We start from the raw sequence: 25,376 nt of genomic DNA on the forward strand, positions 1-25,376 counted from the left end.
TAGTATTATTACTTTTATTTTACAGAGGCAGAAAATTCTTAAATAGCGTTTAAGAGTAGCTTTTGCTGTGTGAAGAATTAAACTGAATGAATGGGAAAATTTAAACTGAGAGAGGGTAGATTTAGGTTAGATATTAGGAAGAAATTCTTTACTGTGAGGGTAGTGAGACACTGGCACAGGTTGCCCAGGGAAGCTGTGGATTCCCCATCCCTGGCAGTGCTCAAGGCCAGGCTGGATGGAGCTTTAGGCAATATCTTCTGGTGTGAGGTGTCCCTGTGCATGGCAGGGGGGGGAGCAAAATGGTTTTAGGATCCCTTCCAACCCAAGCACTTCTGTGAAATCAAGTAATGCTTACATGTAAGCCATCAGTAGCATGGGAAATTAATCTCTTAGTAGATTTTTTTGCAAATATTTCTTTACCTCATGTCCAGCTTTAATGAAGCCTTGTTTTCATTTCCAAGCATCCTTGAAGAAGATACATTGCCAATATAGAGAATTTCAGCTATTTATCTAGGTTTTTCCTTTACATTTTTTTAATTCTTTTGTTCTGTCCTCTGCCCCAATGTACTGTAGAATACCTTTCAATCTTTCCTGGCCAGACAGAGCAAGCCTGGAGCGGTAAGCTTGATAATTAAGCAGTCTGACTAAAACCACCTTTCTTGTATTTAGCATGGCATCACAATGTTTGTAAGCATTGGTTACACTGACAAGATTGCTTGCATATTTTGATATTAATTTAATTTTTTTGAATATATTAAAACTATTGCTTTTTACAAGCACTGATCAAGAGACTAAAGGAAGAAAAAAGAGTGTATTGGCAGTACTTTCTTCTCTTAGTTTCTGCTTTTTCTATTCTCTTCCTTACTATTGCTTTTTATGGATTTTTTTTTTTTTTACTTGTCATTTCCTGTATACATTTTATTAGTAACCTGTAATAGTAGAAAACACCAAGAGCAATTACTGAACAAATTTTGGCTTAAGATTTTAACAAGAGATTACAAGTATGGAAAGTAAACTGTTCATAAAACATCATCAGAACTTAGATATGACAGGGAACCCATATGGAAATTCTGTCTGGAATTCTCAAATTTTTATGCTTCTTATCACATGGTGATAGAACATGCTGATAGAGGCAGACATGCTCATTACTGGGAAAAGAAAAATAATAATATGTAAATATGCTTTGAAATTCTACCTCATCTTGTTCACCTAACTACTGCACTTCATGCAAATGTGGAGGCCCTTCAAATTTGTGTCACATACATTGTCTTATAATTATTTCAGAAATAAAAATTGTGGATTGAGTTTATATTAAATTACTTGCAGTAATTAAAGAGCAGCTCATGCATAATCACTTTGGAACTTTGGTTTAGGAGTTCTGTAGTTTTTGATCCTTGTACACTGAAAAGCATGAAGATTAATGCTGGATGAATTTTTGAAAATTTTAAAAACGGTTTTTCAACTATTTTTGTCTAATTTTTCTTTCAAGTAGTTTGCACATAATTTGAATTGAGATTCACCCAAAAGCATCACAAAAAAGTGTTGTTTGTGTGAGCAAAATCAGTAGTAATGTTAACTAGTGTTCTATAAAAGAAGAACAATGGGAATTGCCCAATAGCACATAAAATGTTTTGTTAATTTAGAATTACTAAAGATCATGGGGATTGTAACCCCACATATTGTTGATCTGTTTCTAGAATATGGTAAGAAATTGTTAAAATACCAAATTAAATATATGGTGACTCTTTGATAACTCAGAGATGCATGAGTCTGTATTTTAACCAAGAAGTTTTGATATATTGATATTTTGCTTATTCCTTTCACTACTATTGCATATCTTCCTTCATTGGGTAGATGCCATAATAAATTAGCTCATGCTATGTATCCCTAGAGTATTCTCTTAAAATTACAGTTCTTAGAAACCTAGAGTGGCATTTTATCTGCATCCATTCAATTAGATCTACTTTGTGTTTATTACCAGGATATTGCATTTGGCAGGTCTGCCACCAAAGGACATTGCATTCAATTTGTAACCATGTTATGATGGCCTTCTGTGTAAACAGGTCAAAGGGAATCAGTTTGTAGTTTAAGATATTACCAGGCTTTTATAAAGTAGCTTTTTACTTTCTTGTTTACTCTCTTGTCTTGACTAACCTCAATTGATAAACACCAGTGAGATCTGCTCTTAGATCCTCTCTGTATAATTCAATTTGACATTATTTGAATGTGCTGCTTCTTACTCAATTGGTTATGTATTACTAAAGCATATTTACAAAAGCCTCCCTATAGAAGCACTGCCCTCTTGAATTGTCAGTGTCATTGATGCTTATTGTCTTAAACACTAATGAGCATGTAATTGTATGTTTATTTTTGTGCCATTGTAGACTGCATTTCTGTTTGGTTGGGTTTTTTAACTTTTCCTTATTTTGTTCATATTAGTAATTTTACCCATAGAAAATGTTTTCTTTCCTAACTTCCAATTCTACTTTCAGGCATTCATAACTCGTAGCATTAATTTACTTGTTACTAATGCTGTTCTCTGTCCAGCTTGGTTCTACAGTAGCATGTAGACTGGAGTTTGTCAATATATGTAAAATGGGAACCAAGGCTTAGAGTTGGTAGGAAAGATAAATGCACAGTGTGGGGAAGGAGGTTATTGAGCTGGAGGAAAAAGCCAAACTTCAGTTTTGTTTTGGAGTTTTTTTTAATTACTAAGTGTTGCCAGTTCTAAAGGCTAAAATCATGACTTGTTCATTTTTTTCAGAAATTGTCTGTTTTATGGCTTTCTGAAATTCTAGGTTTTTCTCATATTTTTCAAGTATTCTCAACAGTTGAAGGCAAGAGATTTTAATTCAGCTATGACCATGTAATCACAGTATTCTGAGCTGGAGCTTTAAAATATCTCAGGATTTGCAATCTTACTGTCACATATTACAGCTCAGTTGTGTGTGTTTGTGTCATTTAATATGATCTGTAGAAACAACTTAAATGTGTTTTTTTACATCAATATCACAATGGTGCTGGGATTGTAGCAGTAGGAATTGTTTGACCAAATATTTCAAGAATTTACTTGAGCTGGAAGCAATGAACAGGAAGTCATGGTTTACACTACAGTGGATGGTTTGTTACAACCCCATTTTGTAGTTCCTAAGGCATTTTGTTATCTTTTGAAGAATTAACCAGAAAGAAATAACTGCCAGACATGTTAGTTAATAGTCTTTGGTTTTTTCTTCATCTAAATTTGGCATCTCTGTGAAGTTTCCCTGACTGTCCAGATATGTTTTATTTTCATGCAAGAAACTCAGCATGTTGTCAGTTTTCAGGTCTCTGATGTATGTTGCCATTTGAGATGGCGAGCAGAAGTTGAGGGTTTTTTAAAACAAAATAGCATTTCTTTTCACTTTCTTTGTTACAACAGTCAGCCTCCCAAAGTAACTGAACTATGTGTTTTCACTAACCAAGTTGCTTGATCGGTCACTCACATCTTCCTTGCAGGCAGCTTCATGAAACTCTCTTGTCCTTCTCTGTTGCACAGCTGTGTTTGCATTTTGCTAATACATTACTGCAGAACTCAGACCATCAGTTTGAAAGTTTCTTTTCTTCTCCCATCCCTCTTCCTCTCCTGCCCTTTTCATTGCCAACAGACATGTCAGCAGCAGTGACAGAGTAGGAAAACCCTACCGTGGTGTGAAGCCAGTATTCAGCATCGGAGATGAAGAAGAGTACGATACTGGTACAGTAGAAGATTTTCCTCTTACCTAGATTAGCTTATTTAGACAAAATTATTAAGTTGGACTAAATCATAAGAGTGGATCTTACATCTTTGCCTTGCAATATGATATTTGTCTAACTATTACTGTTGATCATGTGCGTTATGGTGGTGCCTAGGACCAACCCTCTTCAAATACATAGTAGCAGACTAAATAAAAAATAATTTTTGGTAGGCACCAGCCAACAGGAAAAAATGGTAATAAATGGGTTTAGTGGCTCTTTTGTCTTCACTTGTTATTTATGTATTAAAAATCCTTTTCTACACTGATCTTGTACATGTAAACTGGCAATTGTGCCTTTATTACTCACGACAGTAAGCAAAACATAAAGGACTCATGGCTGATGTATCAGTTTAAATGTCTGTATTGTCAGTTAGTATAATGATCTGAATTTCTGAAATATAGTTGGAGCTAGACTTTAAGCAGCTAATGTGTGCACACCTCTCCAGTGTTTTAGACTTTGCTTTTCAACACTGAATCTGTTAATAATTGATTCATCTCTTGATATGTATGCAGAAGGCTGTTGGAAAAAACATGCAATTTTTATTTAATTTTTCTATCTAGCTGAAAAACTACAGGCAAAACCGGAACACCACACATTTCATAAAGGTTTGTTGGGAGTTTTTTTTGAGACCAGTTCTAACATTAGAATGATGCAGACCTACTGCTGCCCTGGTTTTGGTCTGGTAGTTTTAGCCCATGCCCAGGCACCATCTCACAAACAACTCTCCTGTGGCCAAAATACATATTTGGCTTCTGTGGGAGAAACGAGTAACTAGTCAAAGAATCTTTGACATGCAAAAGAAGCAATTTAGGAAGATTAATGAGAGTCACAGGTTTAAATAAGATTCGTGACAAACAGTTGACCATCATCTGCTATAAAAATTGTAAAGGAGCAAAGTGAAATTATCAGGAGGAAGCTTTGATGCTAACAAGATATTTCTCCAAATACCATGTAATTAAGTTTGCACAGTTCTTTGAGCATCCATAATAGTGTTTGGCAAAGTCTGTGTCATTTCAGAAAACCAGCTCCTCAAAGACAGATTGTCTAGAACATGTCTTGGTTCCAAAACAAAACAACATGAATAGTTGTGTGCTAAGTTCTATTCATATTTGTTTTTAAAAGCACTATTAACCTTGGTAGGTAAGCAGAATCAGTGCAATTTGAGTAAGCAAAGCCAACACATATGAAGTGAAACATATATTATCTTGATACAGAAGAATGCAAAAGTGAACCTGTTTCTGTGTCGCTGTTGAGCCGCTAGCAGAGAAAATGACCCCAGTTCTCAGTGTGGCAAGAAAGAGAGTTTATTATTTTGATTTCCATATATATATAGACTTTTCAGAGGTCACCCAGATTGGTCAGCCAGAAACCTCCCCCTAGGCCTAATTGGCCAGGTCTGAACTGTCCAAGTCTCGAGACACTGTATAAAAACATCCAAACTTTATCTTTGTTTATAAAACACAGCGCAATGTTCTCACGAGAAAGACCTGTGCTAGCCACATTTCTGTACAATTGTTTTTGTGAAGTTTTAGTGTTTGGGATTTTTCTGTAATAAATAACTGCAGTTAGCTGTAATAAGTGCAGCCTGCTCTACGTGGATCTGCTTGAGCAGGGGGGCGTTGGACCAGGTGACCTCCAGACACCCTTTCTGTCCTCAGCCATTCTGTGATTCTCTGACATGAGGGTAGATTATTGTTCCATTTCCTTCAATTTCATATAATGTATTTTTTCAGTGAAAACCTTTTCAAAAGTGTGTTTCAAATTCTGAATTGCATTGAGATAAACAGTTTAACAAAATGTAGGAAACTGGCTTTGAAAAAGGCTCTTTAAAGAGCTGTCCTGAGTTACTTCTGGGAGCAATTTGTGTGAAGTTAATATAGTTCATTGTTTTAGATAACTAAATTGCTTAAATTCTTCTAATGTAGCACCAAAATTACTGTGTAAACATTAACACCATATTTAGACATAAATGCAGTATTTTGCAGCTAAGTGATAACACTTGCAGGAGTTTTGGGTATTTCACAGAGCTCTGTGCTGAAAATTTTGGATTTGAATATGTTCTTAAATGTCCTTAGAAAAGCATGTGATGCCAAAGACAATTTTTACTAACAATCCAAGGTTATTCAAGGCAGTCTTGAGTCTTTTGCTAGTCCGAATGACTGGGCAGTAAAATGGCACATGAAATTCAGTATGAATTAATGTAAGGCAAGAAAGACGTGAAAAAAGCCCAACCACTTCTAGTTTCAGATCCAAACTGGTAGAAGGATTTGTCTATGTCCAGGAGCAATGGGTTTGTAATAAGTAAGTACTCACTAGCAGTCAGAGAAACAAATCAAATGCTCGCAAATCTATAGTTCACCCACATATTGAATATTGTGTGTCTTCTGCCCTTGAAGTCATAAACAATGTTTGAACAGGATAAGGTTAAGAGAGGAGTAAGAAGGCTGAGAAGAGCTGTGAAAGGACTTTCACAATAGGCACAGGTGAATATTAGCAGTTTTATTATGTGAAATAGGCATTTTAAGGAAGGAAATGTGATCAACAAAAATAATGCCTGGTCTTGAAAGGGATCAACAGGTGTTCATTTCTTCTTGTAAAAGAAACTAGAAGCCATGAGAAGAGACTCTTATGGACTGGAGTTGGCTTGGTTTTGGTATTCCTTGCTAAAAGATATTGGTGTTTTAGATGCAAAAGATTTATATCGCTTCAAGGAAAGTCTGGACAAATGAAATGAAAGAAATCTGTGAAACTTTACTGAATGGACAAATTGGACCAGCCTAAGATATCCCCTGAGCTCAAAATAGTTGTTTGCAGAGAGAAAATTAAGAGAGAAAGATCAGATATACCTGCCTTTTTCTTTCTTCCCTCTCATAATTCTGTGTGGTTGGGCAGACCTTGCTTTGAAACAGTGTAGCTACAGTGGGTTTTAGCAAATTGAAAAGTTTTCTGATGATGTGTGAAAATACTTTCTCTTTTTTCTTTTTTAACGTTTTTATCCCCTCCCTTCAAAACAGATGAAATTGATAGCTCCTCCATGTCGGATGATGATAGAAAAGAGGTCGTCAACATCCAAACATGGATAAATAAACCTGACGTGAAGTATAACTTTCCGTGTAATGAAGTAAAAGAAAATGGACATATGTTTCCCAGGTACTGAAATTAATCCTAAGTTTAATGAAAATGTCTGTCTTGATAATACATTTTTTAAAAAAAGTGTTGGTCGCTTAACTTATCTTTTATATTAAACTAGGAAATGAAAGTGAGAAACAACCTAGAACAAAGAACAAAATGTTACTGTAATTGCATTCTTGTGTTTGTCATAGAATGGTAATTACATGTAAAACCTGGTGTGAAGTTTTGCTTTGAAGAACAAGATAGTAAAAAAACTATTTTCATTATGCATAGGTTTATTTGCAAGACCAGGTAGACCCAAGTATCTGTTGCTCCATTTTTTCTTATTTACCTGTCTCTGTGTCTTGTACTTCACACCCATCTTGCCCCCAAGATTCAGTGGCCTTGCTAATCCTGCAAGAGCAGAACATGATGCTTGCTGTATTTTGACTTCCCCAAAGAGCACACAGCCTTTTGAATATAGACAACAGAAACCTGTGATTGGATTTCTCATGCATCATGGTCTGTTCTTGTCTTTTTTACTATTTTCCCATTAGATTTATCATTTACAATGTATGATTTTATGTAATCAGTCATAGTATGATTTCTCAAACTGAACTGAAACTCAGCCAGTATGTTCCCACTGCTAGTTGAATGTGCATTCCTTCCGTGAAGTAGGCAAAGGTTTGTCCTGCACTGAGAGGGCAGATTAGTGAGTCAGTGTTGGTGCTGGCACAGGGCTTGACAGTCATGGAGTGCCATCACATCCTTCTAACTTATTGTGATGCCCCGTGTGTAGAGTTGCCCCTCTACAGGTGGAGGGATGGGATTGGGGTGTGATTGAAGGGGGGAGAGAGAGGCTGGAGGCACTTCTCATGGTCTGAGGTGTTACTGGTGGCTGTGATCTTTGCTGATAGAGCAAAGGCTGTTGCTTTGAGGTGACCATGTGAACTGCCCACTCTGAGTTTGTATGCTGGGGGGGATGTCATGCTTGTTTTCAGAAGTGGCTATGCTACAGGACTCAAGGAAAATGTGAAGTATTTGGTAGAACTTTCTTAATTAGATATTATGAAAGTACTAAAACTGTTTCTTATATTTGGTAGCTATTATCTAGCTCTCTCCATGTAATTTATTCATACGATTTAACTCTAGAAATAGCTGATATTTAGTTCATTAACAAAGTTAATTTGTGTTTTTCTTTTCCTTCAAGTCATCTCCTAGTAACAGCAACTCATATGTACTGTTTGAGGGAGATTCCATCACGGAAAGGACTGGCTTACATACAGTCTCGACAGGCACTCAACTCTGTAGTCAAAATCACATCCAAGAAGAAACACCCAGAGCTGATCACCTTTAAGTATGGAAATAGCAATACTTCAGGCATAGAAATTCTGGCAGTTGAAAGGTAAGGCATTTCAGTAGCAGAGGTGTAAGTGTAGTGATATCTGGGATGCTGTCAACTGGAAATCAGAAGTTTTCTGTGATTCCCAGAATTGAGTTCAAAAATGATAATTTTTGTTCGGGAATACATAATTCAGATGTGAACTAGAAAAAAAGATCTGCTGGTGAGATGAGGAGTGTTTACAAGACCCAGAAGAGAGGAACTGCAACTATAGTTGTTGGGGATAGGATGTATGCAAGTATTTTCTTTCAGTAATATGTCTTAAATGAAAGTGAAGTAGACAGCTACCTGCAGCTAAAATACAGATTTGTGAAGAGTGGGATTTAAGAGTATGGTCATTCTTCTGTGGTATCAACTTTTTTTTTTGGACATCTGACTCTTTCTGTGCATTGTACAAGGAGTCCAGAAGGCTAAATTCAAAACTCTGATTCACTGAAACCTGATTCCTGGAAGTTAGGTGCTGCCATGCTCAGCATTTGCATGCTTAAGACAGGAGAAGGGGTCAGATGCAGTGGTATATCAGCTTTTTTCCACTGGTGTGACCTGCTGTTTCTTGGCACTGTTTTAAGAAGTTTGCTGATATCAGCTGGATGTTTCCTCTTCCTTTGAGAGAACTGTGTTCAGCAGGCACTCTTGTTTTCACAAGAGAGGGGAGATGAGTTTCCTGCCGAATTAGGGATGTTGTTCTCTGCCTGTTGGCTCCTTAGGTTTGTTGTACATCAAGAAAGATAAATTAAAATTTTGCAGAGAACTTTGCTGCTTGTTGAGGTACTTCATCACCACCTTGTAGACTGGAGTAGATTGATCTAGAGCTATCTGTAGGAATTAAAAAACAAACCACAAAATGAAAACCAAGCAGGGACTGCTGTGCTTCAGTCAGACAGTGCTATCTGTAGAGATCTTGAACTGCCTGACCTATCCAATTGTCAATTTTCCTTTCCAAGATGGCCTACAAAGTATTCCTCAACAGAAAGTGTTTCATAGTATAATCAGGAATTAAATGTTATTTTTGTAGTATTTTTTCATTTTAATATATTCCACTCTTCCCTTCCTCCTAGACAGAGAAAGAATCAAAAGAATTATGGAATTTACACTCAAAAATTTTGTAGTGAATTAATGATGGTTTTCTCTAATTTTTTTTAAGGTATTTGATTCCAAATGCAGGTGATGCTACCAAAGCCATAAAACAACAGATCATGAAAGTATTGGATGCCTTGGAGAGTTAATAACTAAAGACTTTGTAGAGACCAGTTTATAAAGAAGAAGAAACCAAGATACTGTATGTGGACACAAGCTGACTGTTTCCCAACTGAATACTAACTTAAGAGAATTTTTCTGTTTGCTGATGGGAGTGCCTGAGTAGCAGGCTTAAGATAGGGTAAATTATTATCCATTTCTGAACAGGATTTTTTTTTTGGTTCTTTTATAACTTTTTTTTGTTTTGGAGAAGTGTTTATTATAAAGGTCAGTTTGTTTCATTTTAATGCAGCCTTAATGGGAGTGATCTGCATCTTTGCAAGAGCAGATACAGCTGGGTTCACATTGTTTGTTAAAAGAATGAAGCACTGTGAGATAGAGAAGCAGTTGAAAACAGAATGGTTTTTAAATTACTATCCTTTGCAAATAAAATGTCTCCATTGCCTACAGTCTAGAAATTTGATTTTGCCTACTGGGTAGTATCAAAGACTGATCCAAAATTTAGGTTTATGAGAAGAGCAGATACAAATATTAAAAATACTGTTTTCTCGTTAAAGCGGTTAAGTCCAGTTTGGGCTGCAGATACATGGGAAAAAATACAAGCAGTTTTTAAAATTAAGGGTTTTTTTTAATTCTTACCAGCTACTAGGTTAAATAACTGAAATTGATGGTAACGGTTATTTTTAAATACTGAAATTAACTATAGTTTTTACTATGGGGTGATTTTTTTTTAATTATGCAAAATTTTACATTTCATAGGTTGAGGCTGTTTCCCTTGTAAAGATGAGTGTGGGCATTGAAATTAATGTTTCATGGCAGAATATTACAGTTGAAAACAAGTTGCCTTGCTCCCCAGAAACAAAATATCTAAGACATTTAGATGTTTAAAACCCTTCAGTTCAGCACCAAAGTGAGGACATGCTGACCAAAGGTGTGTTCAGCCAGAAGATGCGTGCACACAAAAAAAAGGAAAGAGATTCCAGTGCTGTATACCTGTGATAAATGTATTCTTAACCAGTTGCCCTCATTGATTCAAGCATTTGTTTATATTATTTTGGGTAACAACTTCTAAATTAGTAAGTATTTGAGAGATGGCAACTGCATGATTGTTCATCATAAGCTTTCCACGTGTTCAAAAACAGTTCTCTTATTCAAAGCTCAGTACAGGAATGTTCTTATGGACAAGGCAGAGCATCTTTGTAGACTGATGGGAAATCATCAAAAACTCTGAAATAAAGGTAATGGGGATTAACTTTGCTGCATGAAGTCTTCTGAGTATTTGAATCAAAGTCTATGATTTGGTACTTCATGAGAAGGTAAAATAAGTTAAACTGACCTTTATAAAAAACATTTATTCTAAGTTATTTTACTAGGAATCAAGCTAGGGCACCTTAATTCTGGAACTAATTAATTTTTTTTTCTTCTTAGTATCTGAGTAAACACCAATAGAACTTGAGCTGTTGAAGATACTTGCATGAAATTGCACCTGGGCCAATGCTCATGTATTTATAGTTTTGCCCAGCGGCTGTTGTATTACATTTTCCTCTTCCTAATCCCTTCTGAAAATATCCTCAAGAGTCTCTGACTCTGTGCCTACTTCAATGAGATTTTTTCATGTAAAGATGTTTGTGCTACTGTTTATAAACTACAGTTGTAAATAAACCAGTACAATTTGAACATAACCTGTTCTGTCAGAAGGCATTTAGTTGCATACTGTGTAAATTCACAGAATCAATTAAAAGTTTTTCCTAAAGGTGTTTTGTAAATGGAGGTGAATTTGGAGTGGAAGAAGCTGATAATGGACCATAGGGAGCTACTGCCAGTGACTTGTTAATGTAAGTATTTCAGAATTTAAGTTAATTTTATTAAGTACTTTTGGGTGAGCCATAGTAAGCATTTACAGAAAGGTCAAAATGAATTAACAATCAAGTTACAGGAAAGGTTTCTACATAAATTCCAGACTTCTCAGCATCATATTTTTATTACAAAAGTGTTGACAGAATGATACAACACATTTCTCCTAGTCAGCAGGCGAAAAAGTGAAAATGACACTCAGTTGTTAAACAGGTGTATTTGTGTATTAAATATGGAGCATGGCTAATGTGTTTGCTTCACTGTGAGGACAGCAAATAGAGCAGAACTTTGAGATCTACAGCAAGTAAAGCAACAGGAAGTCAGTTCTTAGATCTCTTCTGTGTAGAAACATATAATCCAAGCCAAGAGGTTAATTATTTGTAAATTTGTAAAATTGTAAATTTTAAGGCAATGTATGACAACAGACCTCTTATCTTAAAAAGCTCAGCCCAAAGTATGAATAATTTCAATGGTGCTGGTGCATCTCTACCCGCAGTTTAAGGACTACTTTTGCCTTATAGTATACATATTTGTAGTTAGTATTTTTGTTACACAACTTGTATTATTAAGTAGATATTCCAATTACACTACCAGAGTGACATTTTTTTGAAAAGTCAAAATAATTGATATGCTACTTCCTGTCTCTTTCAGCTTCAAGGATTTTTTTTTTAATTATTTGCCAGAGGTTTGTAGGCTCTTGTTTTATTCTGCATGCACCACTGTATATATTGTTGTCACCTTGTAAGGTGACAGTTATTGTGATGCAGGAGTGATAGAAATGAGGACTGGAGTGGGAAAGAAAGTCTCAGAGCAAACTTCCCTGCCAATTGAAAGCTCTTACCTTTGCTTCTGTGCTCACTGATGGCTCTTCACTTGTCTCACAAATTCTTTTAGATTCTGATTGGTATAAGAATTTGCAAAGAACTTTACATGTATTGTCCACCAAAAACACTGTTACCTGCAGAGCTGCAATTTTTTTAATTGCCTTTCCCTGTTAGCCCTTATACATAGGTCTCACCTGTGATTGTATCTTTTCCTTCCAACTACATGTCAGCTGTAGTTTCAAAACTTCAGATACTGTCAAATTCCTTTTTTGAAAAGAGGCATAGTCTACTGAATGTCTGAAAAGTTTCCCTTTTGGGAAGGAAATGGGGTGATACTATGTAACTTGTCTTACTGGGTATACTTAGTGATTTCAGATAGTTTTGAGACTTGAAAAATACATTTTATCTCTCTGACCCATGGCAAACTAGATTTTTGGCCTGTGCTTTGCACCTTGAAGGGATGATACTAGTTTCATTTTTTATTCTTATTTTGTGTGATGTTGGGAGACAGTTGTTCTTTGCACCCGGGGCCCTGTGAAGTGTGATGTTTGGGGAAAAATATTTTCAAAAATGTTATATGCTTTTTTCTACCACCATGAGTGTGTGTAAAAAGGAGGGGGGCCTGCCAAAGAGTTGCTGCACTGTACATTCTGCCATCCTTTGGCTTGGTCAGTTCGGGATGAGTGGTGCCCTTTACTGCTCCAAGGGTCGGGTTGGACAGTTCTCTGGTTGAAGGAAGGTTTGCAATTGCTGCAAGCAGTAGTGGTTGTGCATTTTACTGTGGTTATTCACTTCCCATCCTTTCTCTCTCAGCATGTTTCCTGAAGGGGAAGGTGTGTAAAAGATTGATCACCCTGGGTTACCCATTTTATCTTTGCCCATTCTGCCATCCTGTGCTTTCAGCTTGCAGATATAATCTTGTGTGAGAAATGCTGCCTCTACACAGCATGAATATGCAGTTCTACAAACATGCTTCTAAATAAAAAGCCCAAGGTTGGAAAATAAGTACATGAGACAGCAATGTTCTATGCTGAGTAAAGGGGAGCAGTTGGTGTTTAAAGCCAAGAGCAGCATGGTACTTAGTGTGTTGGTTTCACAGAATTGTCAGTGTTGGACAGGACCTCTGGAGCTCATCTAGTCCAAGTTCCTTGCCAAGGCAGGGTCACCTAGAGCAGGTGACACAGGAAGGTGTCCAGGTGGGTTTGGAATGTCTCCAGAGAGGTAGACTCCATGACCTCCCTGGGCAGCCTGTTCCAGTGCTCTGCCATCCTCAGTGTAAGGAAGTTCCTCCTCATGTTGAGGTGGAACTCCTCGTGTTTGAGTTTGTGGCCATAGCTCCTTGTCCTGTCACTGGGCAGCACTGAATAGAGTCTGGCACCATCCACTTGCCAAATGTCCTTGAGATGTTTACATGCACTAAGGAGATCCCCTCTCAGGCTTCCCTTCTCTGGACTAAACAGGCCCAGCTCCTGCAGTGTCTCCTCATCACAGAGATGCTCCAGACCCAAAATCATCTTTGTGGCCTCCACCAAACTCTCTCCAGTAGCTTCTTGTCTTGCTACGAGAGCCCAGAATCGGACACTGCTCCTGTGGAGATGTTGGTACCTTAGGAGATGCAGTTCTTGTAAAGACAGAGGGGGTGTCCCAGGTGAATGAGTTACTTGTAAACTGGTACAGCTCCCCTGGGAGGAGCCCTTAGCAGACATAAGGCCGCCAGGAGTTGTTGTTAGGGCAGGGCCAAGAGGCTGTCAGCCCAGCACCTCTGCGGAGGGCAGGAAAAAGGGGCTCTGGGCACAGCGGCTCTGCGAGCTCCCGGAGCTCTGGGATCTGCGCTGTTTCTGCGGCGCCGATGGGGGCCGCGGGAGCTGCCAGCTCCCCGCCAGCCGCGCAGGGCGGGCTGCCTCATCCCTGCTCGCTGCCCCGCGGAACGGCTGGTTAAAAGCCGCTCAAACCTGATTTAAATAAAGCCCGGGCCCGGCGCCGGCACTGCGGGTCCCGGCAGCCCCTGCGGGCCCGGGCGGTGCCGGGAATGCGGGCGGCCGGCGGAGCCATGGCGTGTGAGTGGGAGCTCCCTGTCCCTCTCTCCCGCGGGCCCGGCGTCCCTCCCTCCCGGCCGGCAGGGGCTCCGCAGGGCTGCTCCGGGTGTCCCCGCAGTGCCCCGCGCTGCTGTGGCCGGGAAAGGCTCGGTGCTGGGCGCTGGCAGAGCCTGCGGGGAGTGTGCAGTAGCGCAGGGAGCTGCCATGGCTCTCCGTTGGACACAGCCCGGGATAGAGCGCTCGCCCTGCAGGAAAGAAACTTGCAGAAAAGAAAGCGCTTGCCCTGCTCGGCAGGAAATGCCAACAAACCGGGCGTGCTTCGCTTCTGCGCTTAAAAACAAACCAAAAACCCCAAGCATGCTTTGTATTGTGGTGGTACAAATGTGAACCAATATTTCACTGCGATGCGCTTTAGCTGGCTGTGGCCTGCATTGCTTTAGGGTTATCCTGGAAATCGCTTTAGAAGAAATTTTTGAGGCAGCTGATCGTGGCTGGGAGCAGAGATCTTTCTCTACAGCACTGGTGCACATTTGTCTGCATTCCTGTTGCTTCTACATCTGAATGTTTGTAAATGAAACTGTGGCACAAGTACATCTGCACTATTGTGATTGAGCTTTGATTTTGCACCTTAACAAACTCCAAACCTGAGGAATAGAGAAAATGAGATTAATTAATTACATAATTAGTTAATTTTCCTAGTGTTTTAAACACTATGGGATTTTTTCCTAGTAGATGGTGTGCTTTTTTTTTGCTTTTTTTTTCTTTGGTTTTTTTTTTTCTTTTAGGCTGAAACGTAAATCTTTAAGTGCCCAGCTTCTCTGAACTAAAACACATTCCACAAATACTGGCACGTTTCAGGCAGATCCCTAGTATGGTTATCTCAATGGATCTGGAAACTATGCTTACATGTGTTCAGAATACCAGATAAGCTTTGTTTGCTCAACAGACTCAACAGTAAAAGTCTCTCACATAAAGAGTGGCAAAGGGAACCGTTAACCATTTGCTTAACGTCTATAAATCAGCTGCTTAGCTGCTGAAGTGAGAATTAAGTAGGAAAAAAGATGTATCTCGACTGCTCCTGACCCAATCTCATCTTCACTTGAATCAGCTCTTCCAGTTTCCCTGACCATTGGGACCGTGTTGTTTCCTGCTTTGTCTTTTTCCTGTTGTGATCTTTGACTGTATGATGGGGGAGTTTCCCAGACAGGAGAGGTCCTATGAACCTGGGATACTTTTCTTTATAAAGCCAGAGAGGGTTTGTTTGTTGGCTTGTTTGTTTGTTTGTGTTAAAGTACAGTTCTACCTGATCAGGATGTGTTTTCCTACAACCTGGGGTACTTGGAAATTCATGGAAGGAAGTCCAAAACTTGGGTACTTGGAGAGCCTGCAAATGTATATCCTGCTCAGCAGGTGTGGAAACTGTTGATAACACTTGCAACTTGGCCAGAAAACAGATTGCTAAGAAATTATCAGGACAGATGTTGACCTTTCTTGGTTTTTATAGCCATATCCCAGACTATTGAGGGATAAAAGCAAACAGTTCCTTTATTTGGTGCTTTTGTGTTTATCCAGTCCTTTAGTGTGCTAGTGACATTGCAGGACATGCAGCGCTCAGCAGATGACATATGCAACAAGAAGATGGACTCCACAGTGTGCAGCAGCCTGGGAAGGAGGGGCAGGAGAACTGTGCTGTCCTTTTCTGTACCATGGCCCTTTCCCCATGAACGTGGGCTGGGTGTTGCTGGCACATGAGCTCTGTGATCTTTGCCCTGAGCTGGGCGATGGCCATGCATGGTTCCCACTAGCAGTCCTGGGCTTTGGTGCTCTCCCTGTTTTGAGAGACTGTTTCCAGAGTCATACACCACAAAATGAGTTGGTAGTGGCTTGTGTATATGTTTGTGTATTAACTCATTTGTTTTCTTAAATGCTCATTGCTGAATTCAAATTTGGAAGAGTTTCCTGGGAGAATTCTGCTGAATAATTATTTTCTTTTCTGCCATCAGCTTTCCGCCTTGCTCTTATCCAGCTTCATGTATCTGCTGTTAAATCAGATAATCTCCAACGAGCCTGTGGACTGGTGAGAGAAGCATCAGCAAAAGGAGCAAAACTTGTGGCTCTACCTGTGAGTAAAGATCATGGTCTACTTAGCACTTATGCCTCAAACCCTTCATAACATCTTTCTAGTGTTATCAATGCATTACATATTCCTCTTTCTCCCTGGATAGCTTAGATGCTGTAGGAAGCTTCAAAATAAAAATTTAAAAATCCCAGGGGTTGTATCTGGCAGCTCACTAAGAGGTGGGCGAACAAAAAGGGAAGCAAAAGATAGGCTGACCTTTTTAGTAGTTTAAGATTCTGGTAAAGTTTTTCTGTTTTAAATCCTAGGCAGTTTCATCATTGATACATTCTGAGTTCCTGTAGGTGACACTCTAGTTTGAATCATTGTGGAAGAAGTGTAGAAAAGGACAATTTTCAGCTAAAGAATGTTGACGTGAACATGAAAGGCAGTTACACAATAATTCTCTAGATTGATGTAAGCATTCCAGATACATGAGAAACAAAATAGACTTAAGACATATTTCCAGCAGGTCATTTGTGGCTAAATTATTATTAAGACACATTTCTTATGTGATTTCCATGTGGGGAAACATAAACAGCCACTTAAAATTGTCTATCACTTCTGATTTAATTTTTGAACTTCAGCCATGATTACTTTGCTGAATTTTCTCCCAGATGGATGTGCTGGCCAACAGGGTAGCCTTCCCAGTGCAGCTTTGAGCTTTTTTCCTCTCTTGCAGGGGGTGCTTGTGTTACTCCTGTACCCTGCAGCATCTGACTCAGGAGTGCAAAGTTCATCTCTGGGTGAACTTTGGGTCTCAGTTTTACACATAGAATGTTTTCTCTCCTGTTGTCATGGGGGAAGCATTGAGCAACCTTCCCAGCTCCTCTGTGCTTACATGGTTCTTGTGTTGCAAATGTGACCATTCAGTGTTCTCCCTGGGCCTCCTATGTAAAGACTATCTATTCTTTGCTGGTTTCATCATGTGCACAAACATTGGATCTTCCAAACTTACTTAGTTGAGGTACTCACTTTGCCAACAATAATTTTTCATTTAGAATGCAAGTTGTCAAACATGGGCAAGGTATTTCACAGACTTTTGGGAGATACATTTTGTGTTGGCATTAGGACATGGGCATGAAAGACTCTTTTCCCTCTGTTTTGTTTCTTTGGGGTTTGTTGTTTGTTTTAATAACTTTATGTAAAGAAAAGTAACTCACACTGAATATATGAAGGTAGAGGCAGCTGGCTTTGCTTTCACTTCTTTGAAGTTCAGCCCAGATGTCAAGAGCCTGGGAAGCTCATTTTGACAGCCTGCAAAGACTTCCCTTCCTGCTGCTTCCATCTTCAGATTGTACTGTGGGTTAGCTGGTAACTTGCTGGCCTAGTGCCTGCATATGGGAAAAAATATCCTTCCAGCTTGGGTTCATTTTTTGCAGTTTGGTAGAGCCTACCTCAGTTGTAAGAAGTTTGAGCAGATAAAGCAGAAATGTTTATTGTGCTAGTCACAGCTTGATTGTTTTTTTTTTCTCCCTTTTTCTTTGCGGGGGTGGGGGTGTGTTTGTCACATCTGATGAGCAGAGGGAACAATGGGGGCAGATGTCTGGGCTGGGAGTCCCTTTCTTAGGGCAGAGAAATTACTGCCACAGATTGATAGCCTATCTGAGGCCTCCAGCTGTGCTCCTTCAGGGGAGAAAGAAGTGTTGGGTGGGGTGTCTCACGTCCTCACAGAGCTGGCAAGTGTAATGCACAGTGAGAATTCCCGATATCTTGGGCATCTCAAATACCGCTGGGCCACTTAGTTTAGGCATCTAAACTCTCTGCTAATCTGACTCTGTGAAGATTACATGCCTGATTCTGAGGGATAGCAAATCTTTAACTAGGGCATAAGATGACAGACCCCATTCAGTTGTAAGGAAATAGTGTTTAAAGGATTGTTTTAGCAAAACAACAAGTAATTTTGAGAAATGCATGCTTTTGCAAATATCCTTTTAAAAATTAAGAAATCGTGGGCTGTGGATGAGCATGAGCATTTTGCAGTTTTGAGAGGATCTGCTGAGCATGTAACTTGTCAAATGGGCTGGGTGGAACTTGGGTCCTCGTTATGAAGTTAGCATCCCTTGTGCTATTGCTAAGCCCAGGGCAATGAATGTGCTAGCCTCACAGCTTGCATGATAGTCCTAGCTCATGTTCTGTTTGGCATGCATTGCACAAACACACCTTTTGTATTTTCAACCAGTGTTCAAGTCTCCTTGGCCTTCCTGACATTCTCTGATTTTGTTACTGAGCTCCTATAAACTAAAATGTAACTAAAGGTTGGTTGAGAACATTGTTATGGAGGAGTTTGAAAAGTCAGGTACATCTCCTTGTACCTGATGGTGTTACTGAATTTTAGCTTTTTTTTTTTTTTTTTCTCCATCTAATTCTAGGAATGCTTTAATTCTCCATATGGAACCCAGTACTTTAAGGAGTATGCAGAGAAGATCCCTGGGGAATCAACACAAAAGCTGTCAGAAGTTGCAAAGGAGTGCAGTGTATATCTCATTGGAGGTAGTTTACTCTTAGTGACCATCACACTGGGGGGAAAATGGGCAATGTCTATTACTGCCATTGGATCACAATTACATAAATAATACAGTGGGGGAAATATCTGTTCTCTCCTTTACAAAGGATCCATTCCAGAGGAGGATGGTGGAAAGCTCTATAATACATGTACTGTCTTTGGGCCTGATGGTGCTATGTTGGCAAAACACAGGAAGGTAAGATGGCAGAATATTGTTGTGAAAAGTTTTCTCAGCAGTGTTGCACAAATTATTTCATCTGTACTTAAAGGTGATACAAGTTAGTAGAATGTTGCATTAACAGTAAGTTGTGTACCATCACCCATGAAATTTCATGTAACTTTTATTTGGGACATGTAAACACCAAAAGGTGTTTGATGCCTTCAAAAGGTGGTCATAAATTTGTTCTGGGTAAGGATGACAAAATACTCAGAGGTATAATAGGCTTTCCTCATATGCTGGGAAAACCATGATAAAGAATAAAACCTGATCCCACTCAGATATGTCTATACCTTGGCCGAAGTCTAAAGCACAGTGCCACTTGAGTGGGATCAGGATTTTCCCTCAGCTTCCCAATGGATTTATGCCTTCTGTTATAATAAATACTGTTCTTTACATGCTCTGTGCTATGTATGGGATTAGTGCAGACATGCAAAGTCCCAGTCCTACAGCTGAGCTGTCACTGCTGTTTGTAGTAGATGTTTGCTTACTGTCATCTTCCACCTGAACATTGTGCTTTCTGGAAAACTGCCTCCTATTTGTAACTCCAGAGGTAGTTTCTGATAAAAGCACTGTGAACACAGGGATCACTCCATGGGTGAACAGCTGCTTATTTCTGTCAAGGATAAGCCAAAAAGGGAATGCAAGGTTACTTGGAACAAAGGAGGTGGTGCAAAATACCTCAGTGGTGCAGGTATTCATTTATTCTGTTTGCTGATTCTGCATTAGCTGCTCTTACTAGATCACCTTCTGCAGTTCTGTGTTGCCTTGCAGCTGTCATAGCACACCAGCCTGCAAACCCGGGCTGGGTTGTTCTGTAGAATGTAGAACAGGCTTGTGCTATGTTAAGGATGAGTGAATAATAAAATAAAACCAGCTCTGTTGTTAGGAAGCTCCAGTCAGGACAACGCCTTCCATTGCAAGGGAGGGATAAAGGCTGCTGCAGGCCCTCAGAAGCATCTGCATAGCTGAAGTCATGGGAACTTTATGGCTTTATGGAAAAGTTTTGCAGGAATGGGACTCAAATGTTAGAAACAAATCATTAGATCAAGACATCTCACTGTTTTGCTCGTATTTTTCAACTTCAAACACATATATTTCTGTAAAGAAGAAAAATGCTTTAAATCATCTTCGGGGGATCTAGCAGTCTTAAGCAATGTTTACTTTGGATCCTGACAAAAGAGTAGTTTAGATAATAGTAGAAAACACATGCCTAAAGAGGCTCAAATACCAAGCAGAGAAATTGTTATTAATTGTTATTAATCACAGTATAATTGCAGGTTCATTTGTTTGACATTAATGTTCCTGGGAAGATCCAGTTCAAAGAGTCTGAAACCCTGAGTCCAGGGAATAGTTTCTCCATGTTTGACACGCGTGAGTATAAGACAAGCCCTCTCTTTAAGGAGCTCTACTACAGGAACACTACAGTCATTCTGGAATTCTCTTCCCCCTCCTCCTTCCCAGCAGTGGATTTTTAGACTATCAGATTCATATTGGGCATTTGATAACCATGGCAAATACAGTTTAAGTTTGTTTCAAGTGTTTGGGTCACTTGGGAAACTTTTAAAAAGGCAATGTGGTTGCAAAAGGACGGTGGAGTAGAAAGGGTTGAAACACATACCATCCCACTTGCCTTAATTAAATAATGGTTCTATTGACTTGCTAGAAGTGACTCTATTTTTTGTAGCAGTTACAGCTTGAAAATGGTTCTTATAAAACATGGCTTAGAAAAGAATATATGTAACAGCTACAGTGGTACATTGCTTCATGTGAGGTTGATATAATAATGGAGACAATTCACTAAATCAGAAATCCCATTCCAGCCTTCTTGAATCAACCACATCAGATAAAAAAGCAAAATACTCCTTCCCACCCCACATTATTCCAAAACTTATACAGTCTGTTTACTGAGCTCTCCAAAGAGTCTTGTCTGCCGCAGTCACTTTCTCATCCTTGCAATGTGCATGCTCTAAGAAAGTACATGACTGTGTTTTTACTCCATGAAAAGTAGGTAGTGCTTTCTTTTTTTTAAAGGAAATAATTGAAAAAATTGCAGCTAAATGAGAGAGGAATGTGTTAAACAAAGACCTGATACAACATGATTTTGTGGAAATGGTTGTTTTTAAAGGGTAGATAAGACTGCATCTCACAGTCTGTCTCTCATCATGAAGCATGAATTCTCCTCCACCAATAGCCAGTACTTACTGGAGACACATTTAAATATAGTTCCTCTAGTTGCTGTGAGCTATGTAAAATAACAGTTGGCAGGATGGCTACAGGAGTCTTGTGATTGCTTTTGTGTACTTGTGATAGTGATGTGACTGCTGTCTTGTGTTTTGAGAACAGCATACTGCAAAGTGGGCCTGGGCATCTGCTACGACATGAGATTTGCTGAGATGGCTCAAATCTACGGCCAGAAAGGTGAGGTCACCTCATGGGGCATGGGCAGCCCTAAGGCCAGGCCCAGACAGGGCTGTTTCTGGGTGGTACATGCTGGGTGATCTGTGTGATCAGGCATTCTTACTTTATTTTTAATTATTTTATTATTTTAATTATTTGTTTATTTTAACTCAAAATGCATCCTGTGGCCAAGACGCTTACCTAAATGAGTGACTCCTCTCATGGAGTAAAGTAACCATCACTTCCTGATCCACATTTGGTGGTGGAGTGATGGAGCTGGGGATATCCCCACATCAGGTAATGTATCACAGCTCTTGGCTGATGTAACCTGTTATGCATGGACAAGCTCTGTTTGGCTCCATTTTGGGCAGAGGCTGGGAAGTATTGGAAGAAACCTCACCTTGGATTTCAATGTGAAGAGCCACTCTAGGGTAAACCATCTTCCCCCTAATGATGTTTTTAATGATGTTTTTAATTGTATCTTAACAAAGGTTGCCAGCTGCTGATATATCCAGGGGCTTTTAACATGACCACAGGACCAGCTCATTGGGAACTCTTACAAAGGGGACGGTAAGATCACAGCAGCAGCTTATCCTCCTGCTCCAGAGGAGTTTGGGTGCATGGAACTGAGCTTTCTTGTGTTCCAAATGACACTGTGCATCAGAAGTGGTGCTGCAGGGACACTCTGCCTTTGGAGCTGTACCATCCCCCAAGCTTTGCATGGGACACCAAAATGATTTTACTGTTAAGGAGAAAAGCCAGAAATTCTCAGCCTTTATTCCTGCCAGCCCCTGTTATGCCCATTCAAGGACCTTTTTTCCATGGCTCTATAAGCACCCTTCACACACAACTCCTTGAGAGAAGAGCCAGTAACCATTTGGGAAGTGCTCTAATTGCAGGTAGAAATAGGACTGAGGTTTCTGAGTGCAGTATTATTTATTCATTTGGTCAGCTTCAATCAATTTTGCTACATATTGAATGAACATGTGAATTACATGATATTTTATGCACTAACTCTGGAGCTAGGTGCTAGATACTTTTCTTTCCAGGCTCTGCTTTCTCTGATCTTTGTATCATTCACAGTTTTGGCTAGTCATTTAGAGGATATATAGCTTATTCCTCAGAGTGGATTCTTTCTCTTCTTAATTAAATAGTATTATAAAAAACAGATTTTCACACTTTTTCACTCCGTTCCTTCATCTTTCTGTGAACACAGAGCTGTTGATAATCAACTCTACGTAGCTACTGTATCTCCTGCTAGAGATGAAAAAGCATCCTATGTTGCCTGGGGACACAGCACTGTAGTAAATCCATGGTGAGTTCAATAAAATAAAAAACCACCTTTTTTGATTTAAAAAATATTTTACTTGACAGTTGCACTTCAGTCCTATATTTCCATCTACTCTTAAAAGTGCACATTCTTGGTGAAAAGGTCATGAGACTTGAGCCTACATTCTCAAAATCATCATTTAAAGCAATCTGAAAAGCAAGAAATAAAATAGAACTAGTTTGAGTATGTGTTCATTTTGGTAGTAAAGATGCTATTTAGTACTAGGATTTATCATTAGTTGAACTGCTGACTTGTCAGCTTGTCCCTGAAGTTCAGTCCATTATATGCTATGCGTATGGTAATTCTGTGTAGAACCAAACCATCTTAAACAGCTTACAAAGAACTATCTCATTTCCTCAAAGAGCAACACAGCTTTGACATAAGAAAGAACAAGAAGAATGTCTTCAGCTAGAGAAGAGAGATTCTGACTCGAGCAGAAGTCATGCAGTTGCACAGGAGGTAAAACTGACCAAATCTTCAGGCAGTTGTTCTACTTGCAGATAAGTCTACTGATAGTTCTCCTCCAGATAACTGCAGAGTAATATATCTTGAGCTTTTAACTTTATGTGTTGAAAGCAGTGACAGAACACTTTGCAGGAGACATGATAAACCTGTTCAGTAATTCATGTAAAAGTACACTCCTGTTGAAAGCCAGTAGGATCTTCAAAGCAGAAAGTGTTTGTCTTCAGCAATATTGTTGCCCCATTCCTCTTGAGGTATGTTGCATACTCACAGGGACTGGTTCTCAAAGTGGCTTTTACCATGGTTCTTGATCTTTGAAAGACACTTATATTAAGTATGTATATGTCACATATAAAATGTGCCATATATAAAGTCTGGAAGCCATTTCTGTCATGCCAGAGTTATGGATTATGGTGCTATTTTTAGGACAGCCATGTCTTTACAGCTGTAGGCATCAAGGGTAGAAACTCCTTTTTGTACAAACAGCAGCAACTGGACTGATGCCTTGAGACCAGTGTGTTAATCCTGTGAACAAATGTGCTTAATTTTGCAGGGGTGAAGTCATAGCCAAAGCTGGGGCTGAGGAAACAGTTGTGTACACAGATATAGGTAAGGGAAAAGTTGTTCTGGCTTTTTCCCCACTTTTTTTTCTTCAGTACAGGTCATGACACTAAGGAGAGACAGTTTTTTAACTCTACGGCCTTACACAGCAACTACAGATGATGCAATGTTCCTCTGCCTTGTCCACCTTTGCTTGGTTAAAGCAAGAGCAAGCAGCACTTGGCTATACTGTTCTATATGCTGTACTCTATAGCTGTATCCTTCTAGTTCACTTAGGAAGAAGGTGCCACCTTAGCACAGAGCAGAGTTGAGGCTTCCTTCAGCCTGGCTGCTCACCTGCAGTGCCCTGTGAGCCCATTCTCCATCAAAGCTGCTTCCTATTTTCCTTGTCTTACCTCAGAGCTTTTCTTTTTTGGCTGCTGTTCTCATAACTCTTTTCTTCTCCCCTGCAGATCTAAAGAAACTTGCAGAAATACGTCAACAAATTCCTATTTTAAGCCAGAAGCGTTGTGATCTCTATGGTGTAGAGATGAAAAAGTGAAGCTGGGTGAAGGAAGGTTCAGCTGCCACCATGGCTGTTGCCTTCATCTTTGGAATGATTTCCTTAATAGTTGCTCCACAATTTACTGCCAAATGTGCCAGTTAAGAACTCACCACATAACAAAAAACTTGGTGGTGCAATTCTAAAATGATTCAAATAGAATTTTTATATCTCCTCTCATACTTAAGTATTTCATAGTATTTTACAGCTAGGATAAAGATGGAGATTAAATCAGTTCAACACAGCAGTAATTAACATTGATTTTTATGCATCATGTTTTAGTTACCTTTCGAGGGCTTTTTTGTAGAACACAGAAATGGAAATCTTGTTCTCTGAAACTGCCTCTCAAGTCAGCTTTGGTATTACAAATTTTTCAGTGAATTATCAGAAAATCTGGAAGCATGATTCTTTCCACTCTGTCCTTTTTAGATGTACATGCCTTAACTAAGGTCCTTGAATGCCCTACTTCTAACTTGGAAAACTTAAAATTTAACACACTGAGCAAAATGGGCCAAATTCTGCTCTGTGCTACTTGGGACAACACAAGAAGCTGCCAGACAGAGCTGCTACTATAGAAGAATCTGTAACAGTTTTTGCCTGGAATATGTGTATTAAATTCTCCTTATGGCAAATCCTGTGTGTTGCTGAAGTGATGTGGGTTACTGTGTTGTTACAATAGTTCATGTTGCCACACTTGTGCTCTCCTTACTGCTTCATGAAATGTCTGAGTGGGTGTTAATTCTGCTGCCTGGAAAAGGCTGAGGGCACTCAGGTTGGAAAACTTGCTGCACTGCTAAGTCCTTCTGCCCACAGTCTCCCAGAAGTCTGCTCAATGTTTAAATGCATTATTGCTACCCTGGGCATCTCCTGTCCACTGCAAAGAAAACCGAATTCCTCACCGTGCTGCTTTTGCTGGAGACTAAAAAACTGATTGTGAAAGATGGCTTTAAAATACTGAAAACCAGACAAGCATGTTGTAATTTAGGTTTATTTTCCTTTTTAGAAGGAAGACATCTTTTAATGTAAAAAGAATGTACAAATTATG

The 25,376-nt window shown here is 39.3% G+C and overlaps 2 protein-coding genes across 10 annotated transcripts in view; both read left to right on the forward strand.

Moving 5' to 3' along the window:
- Window positions 1–11,237, forward strand: part of TBC1D23 (TBC1 domain family member 23) — a 32,930-nt gene extending 21,693 nt beyond the window's left edge. For 6 of the 8 annotated variants that reach the window (XM_085071930.1, XM_085071945.1, XM_085071903.1 and 3 more), the window contains 5 exons: window positions 574–618; window positions 3,645–3,733; window positions 6,789–6,924; window positions 8,096–8,290; window positions 9,432–11,237. In XM_085071930.1, the coding sequence (XP_084928056.1) occupies window positions 574–618; window positions 3,645–3,733; window positions 6,789–6,924; window positions 8,096–8,290; window positions 9,432–9,513 (547 nt within the window). In that variant the 3' untranslated portion in view covers window positions 9,514–11,237. The remainder of the gene's footprint in view (window positions 1–573; window positions 619–3,644; window positions 3,734–6,788; window positions 6,925–8,095; window positions 8,291–9,431) is intronic. The other 2 variants (XM_085071963.1, XM_085071954.1) reach the window with 1 other exon arrangement.
- A 2,816-nt stretch (window positions 11,238–14,053) lies between these two features.
- On the forward strand, window positions 14,054–24,963 carry NIT2 (nitrilase family member 2). 2 transcript variants are annotated; one of them, XM_085071982.1, is made up of 10 exons: window positions 14,054–14,219; window positions 16,202–16,320; window positions 18,687–18,807; window positions 18,928–19,016; window positions 20,318–20,411; window positions 21,384–21,458; window positions 21,929–22,007; window positions 22,654–22,752; window positions 23,783–23,838; window positions 24,243–24,963. In XM_085071982.1, exons 1-10 carry the CDS (start codon window positions 14,192–14,194, stop codon window positions 24,329–24,331), a joined length of 849 nt encoding a protein of 282 aa, XP_084928108.1. In that variant the 5' UTR covers window positions 14,054–14,191; the 3' UTR covers window positions 24,332–24,963. The 2 variants fall into 2 exon arrangements, with proteins under 2 accessions (XP_084928108.1, XP_084928115.1); XM_085071989.1 differs by lacking the exon at window positions 14,054–14,219 and adding an exon at window positions 15,229–16,070.
- Window positions 24,964–25,376: the final 413 nt, after the last annotated feature.

This window comes from Lichenostomus cassidix, chromosome 1 (genome assembly GCF_008360975.1).
Source record: "Lichenostomus cassidix isolate B80296 chromosome 1, HeHo_3.0, whole genome shotgun sequence".
Taxonomy (NCBI): domain Eukaryota; kingdom Metazoa; phylum Chordata; class Aves; order Passeriformes; family Meliphagidae; genus Lichenostomus; species Lichenostomus cassidix.